General features: G+C 42.5%; 1 protein-coding gene across 1 annotated transcript in view; it reads right to left on the reverse strand.

Annotated features, from left to right (window-relative positions):
* LOC125034285 (ubiquitin-like domain-containing CTD phosphatase 1) overlaps positions 1-7,500 on the reverse strand; it is a 13,077-nt gene that overhangs the window by 987 nt on the left and 4,590 nt on the right. The window contains exons 2-6 of the mRNA XM_047626039.1: positions 7,323-7,381; positions 5,234-5,371; positions 3,962-4,135; positions 662-820; positions 1-313 (exon numbers count right to left, since the gene is read on the reverse strand). The exon at positions 1-313 is cut by the window's left edge and continues 987 nt beyond it. Coding sequence (XP_047481995.1) covers positions 35-313; positions 662-820; positions 3,962-4,135; positions 5,234-5,371; positions 7,323-7,381 — 809 coding nt within the window. The 3' untranslated portion in view covers positions 1-34. The remainder of the gene's footprint in view (positions 314-661; positions 821-3,961; positions 4,136-5,233; positions 5,372-7,322; positions 7,382-7,500) is intronic.

The following is a 7,500-nucleotide window of genomic DNA, read 5'->3' on the forward strand; positions in this document are numbered from 1 at the left end:
AATACCCCTACTGTCAAATATTTTGCATCCTACCCTAATCAGTTGACACATTATACCCATCTTTGCGGTAGTGCTCCCACTTGCTGTGGTTGAGCGTGGAAATATCCTCTAATGATGCAATGTCCTCCAGGTAGAAGGAGAGCCTAAGGAGTTCGCGGTCTGTGGCTCGGTTCTGGTGTGCTTGTCGGAAAGGGCGGATCTTGAGGCCGTTCTGGGGGTTCATCAGGAAATTGCGTCGCAGGTCGTCGAACATGATGGTATTCTGCTGCGTATAGTGCTTGTACTTGCCCCATACTACACCCAGGGGCTTCACCTGAGGGAAAAGTGGTTGGGTGAGAGAGAGAGAGAGAGAGAGAGAGAGAGAGAGAGAGAGAGAGAGAGAGAGAGAGAGAGAGAGAGAGAGAGAGAGAGAGAGAGAGAGAGAGAGAGAGAGAGAGAGAGAAAGAGAGAAAGAGAGAAAGAGAGAAAGAGAGAGAGAGAGAGAGAGAGAGAGAGAGAGAGAGAGAGAGAGAGAGAGAGAGAGAGAGAGAGAGAGAGAGAGAGAGAGAGAGGCGCCCTTTAGGCCTGTGATATCATACAATCCAGTGGAAGGGTGAAGAACATACTCAAACAGAGACAGAAAAAGACAAAGAAAAGTGAAAATTAAAAATCATGAACTTACTTCAATCACCCCATATTTCTGTGTCTCAATGGTGATCATTGCCAGGGAATCCAAGTAAAATGCAATCTTGTAGTCGGGATGTGAAGACACTCCCAGGAGCTTCATCTTCTCCTCGATCCACTTCATACTCGTAGCAGACCAAATTACAATGTCATAATTCTGTGCAAAAAAAGAGCAACAGGGTGAAAAAAAAGAGGTTTTAAATTCTGGGAGCATTTGACACAGGGGATGTGCTTGGGTTATCCTAGAGTTCGGGTCATGGGGAGGATTCTGAAGATGCAACCTACACACACAAGCAGTCAACCTATTCACACACAATAACTCTATGGTGTCCTGTGGTCAAATACATGGAAGGAAAAATCACATGTCCACAAGCAAAAGCAACCATGATCACAACTCCACACACACGAACAATCACACATTTGCAGCTACAAGCAACCCCAACAACAGAAACAGTTCTTCACAAACACAAAACTGGAAAGTAAGGGCAGGTATGACATCCTCTGTGAGGAAGATATCGGTTATGGCCACCACAAATAAGCAAAGAAAAATGCCCAATAGGCAACTACCTGCCTCTGTGGAGATTACACCCCCTGGACACTGGCAAGAGTTAACATATTCTGCACTATTGAAACACTGGTGCAGGTGGTGAAGTGATGGAAAAAGGCCAAGGTTTTTGGAAAAGGGAAACGTACAAACACCATTGTCTTCGATGTCCCATGGGAAATTGAAACAGAAAAAATGAAATATAATGAACATGTCATACATGCCAGGCATATGAAAGTAGGTGAAGCAGATGGTCATGATGCAGTAATATATGGTTCAGCAATCCCAGTTCTTGGAAAGGAGGTTTGCATTCCTCCTTGAGCAACAGCAGCCTCAACCTGCAGTGGGCCTTGGAAATGATCAAGTGATGGTTCCAAATAATCTTTTAAAATGTTTTACCTGGAACATCAACAGTTAGAACTCATGCTTGTTTTGCAAAAATTACAGGATACATATGACAAACCTAGTACCTGACTAGTACACGTGACAGTACACATGCTGAATATCTTGGTATTAAAATATTTCTTAATGGTAATGTATATAACCCACATAGGGAAGTAGTACCTAAACCTCCTGACAGTATGATACATAGTGAAACTGTCTTACTGTGTGGGGATTTTAATGCTCATCCTCTCCTGGGCTCTGAGGGAGGCACCTTAGGCAAAAACAGTAAGGTTTATTATGACTATCTCCAAAACACTAGTGACCCTATACACCTATTATGCCCCTTTGAAAAAACTCATTAACTAGGTGGCAAATTAGATCAGCACACACTGCCAAGCACTGCGAAAGTCATCCCATTCTTAGTCAGTGACCTTTGGGCATTAAGTATAACCCTCCCATTTTGCAAAAGAAGCTCACCCCAGCCACACCTTCGATACCATACTACTAGACATCATGATGAGTTTATTAAAAGGCTTGGCTGCTGGTATGAAGACTTTACTCCTCCCAGCCTTGATCATTTTAATGAAACTTTCTGTCAACAAGTTAGTAACATCATTAACCAACTCCTCCCCAGAAACCCTGTCAAATGTAGGTCTCCATCCTCCAGAGCCAAACAGCACATCACCTGAACAAAGATCCTGAAATAAAGATACTTAGAAAGCTCTTAAGGTCTACAGTAAATCAGCTAAAGCACTTGGGAAGAAACCCATTCCTAGCTAAGGGCCTTGTATTCTTTGATAAAAAGCTTAATGAGGTAATAGCTCAAAAGCAGGAAGAGATATTGTATGCCTCCATGAATCCCATGAGTAATGTGTAGAAGGAAATCAACAAGATTAAAGGTAATCCATACAATGTGACTCCCCATTCCTTTCTCGATAATCTTCCTTTATCCATACACCGGTGCTCCCTTAAGTTATAACACAAAAATGAAACTGACTATCAGTGCCAACTTTTAGATGAGGCTGGTGCACCACTGACAAGTCATGAACTTCTTGCAGCCATTAAGACTAGCAAATCCACTGCACCTGGGGAAGTGGAATCATTTATGGCATCATCCGACTCCTTGCAAAGGTACAGGTAAAGGGAATAAATCTTCTTGGGCTTTTCAACTTGGTCTCTTCAACTCAGGCATCTTGCCCACTGCCTGGACACAAGCTACCATTATTCTCATCACAAAACCAGGATGCCCTGATGAATTTACACCAATTTCTCTGACATCCTGTCTCTCTAAAACCAGTGAAAGAATTTTTCTCATTCATCTACTCCACCAGATCAAAGATTAAATTCATCCATAAGTCTTTGGTTTCCAAAAAGGGAAAGGAACACAAATGTGTATAGCCTAAATAAAAGTGAAGCCCAGTCTTCTTCATAGATTTCAAAGGAGCATTCGGCAGAGCTTCTCCTACTGCAATCCTAAATGAAGTAACTCTTCTAGGAGTTAAGGGCAAGCTTCTGCTATGGATAAAGGATTAACATATGCACTCTCTTTGCAAGCTCAACAATGAGCTAGGAGACCTATGCAGCATCACATTTTATGCTGATAACATTCTCATTCAGGCATTTGATAGGGGGGAATATGTTCTCCAGAGGTTCTGTAAAAAATGTTCTTACCTTTGACTCATAATTAACCCTATCAAGAGTAAGCACATTTCCAGATCTCATAAACTGTGATACATTCCAGGGTTAGGTGGAGAGTTTATTGCTTTTTCCAATGAGATTAATTACAGAGTTCAACATGCCGGGCACCCTCAAATACTCCAATCTGATATGGACAAACCATGCAATGTCTATAATGGACTGTCTCAGAGCAGGTTACACTAACCAAGCTATGCATAGGATATCAGTACACTATACATTATGTACAGGATGTAGTTTTGGAGGCAAAGCCAATCTCATATCATCACTCAAAATGTGCAAGGCGCCCAAGTTGCATACTCTTACACATTACATATTTTGTTGCTTGAAAACTGCAACCTATCGATCAAACAGCACTGTCAAGAGACCAGCACTTATTGATTACATTAATTTTATTATAGACGCTGGTCTTGTCTTTGATATGATTAGTGATATAGAAGTTTTTTTTAACCAACTAGATGATATGTGAATAATGTAGGCACAATGGCATATATAACAAATGATTGATTGACAGCCCTCTACAAAAATAAAAGCACAGCCAGTTTGGGTAGATGCTGGAGCATCTTACCCTGGCTTTTTGCAGGGCATGTACACTGTTCTGTAAATAAATTCTTATCAAAGCAATTTAACATTCACATACACACACACACACACACACACACACAGTCCCTTTACCTTGTAAGCAGAAGTCAGGAACTCGTGCAAGAATGGCCTCATAAGCTCCGCCCCAGTCTCTGCCGTCGACCGGTGATCAAACAGCGTGTAATCTATGTCAAGCACAAGAAGCTTCTTGCCTGGTCGCATTTCATTGAGTATTTTCACCTCATAGTCCTTGACTCTTCTCTCCACCTATGGGGGGGAGGGTTATCAATGAAAGCTTATAGAACAATGAGATCTTAGCCTCAATAGATGAAATATGTGCTTAAAATAAGTTACAAAATTTGATACAAACTATTCCATTAGATAGTTTAAGGATCAAAAAATCACTTAGCCATTTCAAACATGCACTGAGAATCTAGAAAAGGTAATATGACACACACCTACACACACACCAGAAGGGGTGGGGTGGCGGATGGGGATAACAATTATTGACCCTCTACATGTGTACAGATTATCTGAAAATTTCCACTAAACATGTTTCTTTGTCAAGTTTTACTAACTTCTGGAAAAAGTCACCTTATAGGGAATGGCACCTGAGATGGGGTAGCACCTGCCCTTGTTCAATATTTTGTACTATACTCACCTTGTGTTGCCAATTAATTTACCATATCTACCATGAGTGGTAAAAGAAATAAAAGGAAATCACAGATGTCAATAAGGGCATAAAAGCTCTAAATAGAAAGAAAAGGGAAACCAGACGGAACACCTGTCTCCCTCTTCCCCATCCTTCCCTTCCCTCTACCTCCCAACTCCCTCCACCTCGCCATTTATTCTTCCCTCTACAGATAACTCAACACTGCAAAAGAAGCTGGATAAGAGTGAGGAAAGAAATATCTTTATGCAGCAGCTAAATTAATCTGTTTGAAGTGAGTGTGGGGGAAAATGACATTGGAAACTAAAGTAAAGCTTCTTTTAATTATCTAGAACTGAGAATTCATGGCAGTGAGGTTTGCCATAAAAAAGAAAATGAAGACAACAACAAAAAGGAAGAAGCAGAAAAAATGCATTAAGTGCATTAGAAATTAATTATATATTTGCTGGAATGATTTGTGCCACTTGTGAGTATTCCTCTAAATGCAGCACGTATGACTGGGATATTTTGATGGTGATTTCAGTACATTATCTCCTTACCTTCATATCTAAAAATCTTTCAAACTGGTATAGAATTTAAATAGATACAATGATGCTAATTGCCTACAGGAGAATGTGGGGATCACTTGGCAAAAAACAGCATATCCCTTCCAATGTCTGTTTCCTTCACATCTGACTATAATAAGAGTGCCTCACCTTTTGCAGGTACTCAGAGCGGTTCTCAATTGCCACCTCTTCCTCTTCTATGTCCAGGTCGTTGATTACTGGCGGAAGATCGTCCGGAATCCGCTGTGCTTCCTCAACACTCGCTTCTAAGGAACCCATCATCATTATCTGCCAAGGGTAAGTGTGGAAGATGCACTTAAAGAAAGCAGGAGGTTGACATGCACCAGTCATGATGACTGTGACACAGAACACTCAGAAAACTCTCCAAGAGACTTATTATTTTTGTTTCCTCTTTCTTATTTTCTTCCTTTTCCTCTTCCTCTTTCTATTAACCTTCCCTTCTCTTGATTTTGCTTCATCTACTCATGTTAATTTCTGGTTGTTCGGAGGACTTTGAAAGTTACTACCCACTTTTAACAGTGAAAAAAAAAAAAGTCCATGTGTTCTTGTGCATTTATGTGCATGTATGCATGAGTGTGTGTGTGTATGTCTATGTGTGTATGTCTGTGTGTGTGTGTGTATGTGTGTGTGTGTGTGTGTGTGTGTGTGTATGTCTATGTGTGTATGTCTGTGTGTGTGTGTGTATGTGTGTGTGTGTGTGTGTGTGTGTGTGTGTGTGTGTGTGTGTGTGTGTGTGTGTGTGTGTGTGTGTGTGTGTAGGTGTGTGTGTGTGTGTGTGTGTGTGTGTGTGTGTGTGTGTGTGTGTGTGTGTGTGTGTGTGTGTGTGTGTGTGTGTTTGTGTGTGTTTGTGTGTAGGTGTGTGTGTGTGTAGGTGTGTGTGTGTGTGTAGGTGTGTGTGTGTGTGTAGATGTGTGTGTGTGTGTAGATGTGTGTGTGTAGGTGTGTAGGTGTGTGTGTGTGTGTGTAGGTGTGTGTGTGTGTGTGTAGGTGTGTGCTGTTTAGGTGTGTGTATAGGTGTGTGTAGGTGTGTGTGTATGTAGGTGTGTGTGTATGTAGGTGTGTGTGTATGTAGGTGTGTGTGTATGTAGGTGTGTGTGTATGTAGGTGTGTGTGTATGTAGGTGTGTGTGTATGTAGGTGTGTGTGTGTGTAGGTGTGTGTGTATGTAGGTGTATGTGTAGGTGTGTGTGTATGTTGGTGTGTGTATAGGTGTGTGTGTTTTGGTGTGTGTGTAGGTGTGTGTAGGTGTGTGTAGGTGTTTGTGTAGGTGTGTGTGTAGGTGTGTGTAGGTGTGTGTAGGTGTGTGTGTAGGTGTGTGTGTAGGTGTGTGTGTAGGTGTGTGTGTAGGTGTGTGTAGGTGTGTGTAGGTGTGTGTAGGTGTGTGTAGGTGTGTGTAGGTGTGGGTGTAGGTGTGTGTAGGTGTGTGTAGGTGTGTGTGTGTAGGTATGTGTAGGTGTGTGTAGGTGTGTGAGTGTGTGTGTGTAGGTGTGTAGGTGTGTAGGTGTGTGTGTAGGTGTGTGTGTAGGTGTGTGTAGGTGTGTGTAGGTGTGTGTAGGTGTGTGGAGGTGTGTGTGTGGAGGTGTGTGTGTGGAGGTGTGTGTGTGGAGGTGTGTGTGTGGTGTGTGTGTGTGGTGTGTGTGTGTGGAGGTGTGTGTGTGGAGGTGTGTGTGGAGGTGTGTGTGTAGGTGTGTGTGTAGGTGTGTGTGTAGGTGTGTGTGTAGGTGTGTGTGTGTGTGTGTGTGTGTGTGTGTGTGTGTGTGTGTGTGTGTGTGTGTGTGTGTGTGTGTGTGTGTGTGTGTGTGCGTAGGGTGTGTGTGTGTAGGTGTGTGAGTGTGTACACGCGTGTGCGTGTGCGTGTGCGTGTGCGTGTGCGTGTGCGTGTGCGTGCGTGTGTGTGTGTGAGTACTGAATGCATGGATCTTTTCCTTTTACAATTTTATATATTTATAAAATATCCTACGTAAGTCATCTACTAATAATCCCATATCACACATCAGGCCTATATACATTTTTTTATCACCATTATCTACAAGGGCATTCACAAAGCTGCTCTTTTACTGCACTTTGCCCAAACCATTTACATTTCCCTATACCAAATATCATCTGATCTGCCCCCTCCCCATGTCCCCCATTGCTTATAGCTGTTGTCCATCACCTCTACCCTGCCTGCGATTCCCCTCTCCCAGGCACTAGTTTCGGCACCCGATTCAGGCACTCACTTTGGTTCCCGGTCGAAGGCTGATCGCTGACATTTTGGTGCTGTCGTCTGGGGCCTTCCCTGAAAAGACAAACAATGAGAATGGTGACGATGGTGAGGGAGATGACGATAATAATCCCCGCGATAATGATAATAATGACTTTGGTGGTGAAGATGATGGTAATGATAACACCTGACAG

Source organism: Penaeus chinensis, chromosome 17 (genome assembly GCF_019202785.1).
Source record: "Penaeus chinensis breed Huanghai No. 1 chromosome 17, ASM1920278v2, whole genome shotgun sequence".
In the NCBI taxonomy this organism is placed as follows: domain Eukaryota; kingdom Metazoa; phylum Arthropoda; class Malacostraca; order Decapoda; family Penaeidae; genus Penaeus; species Penaeus chinensis.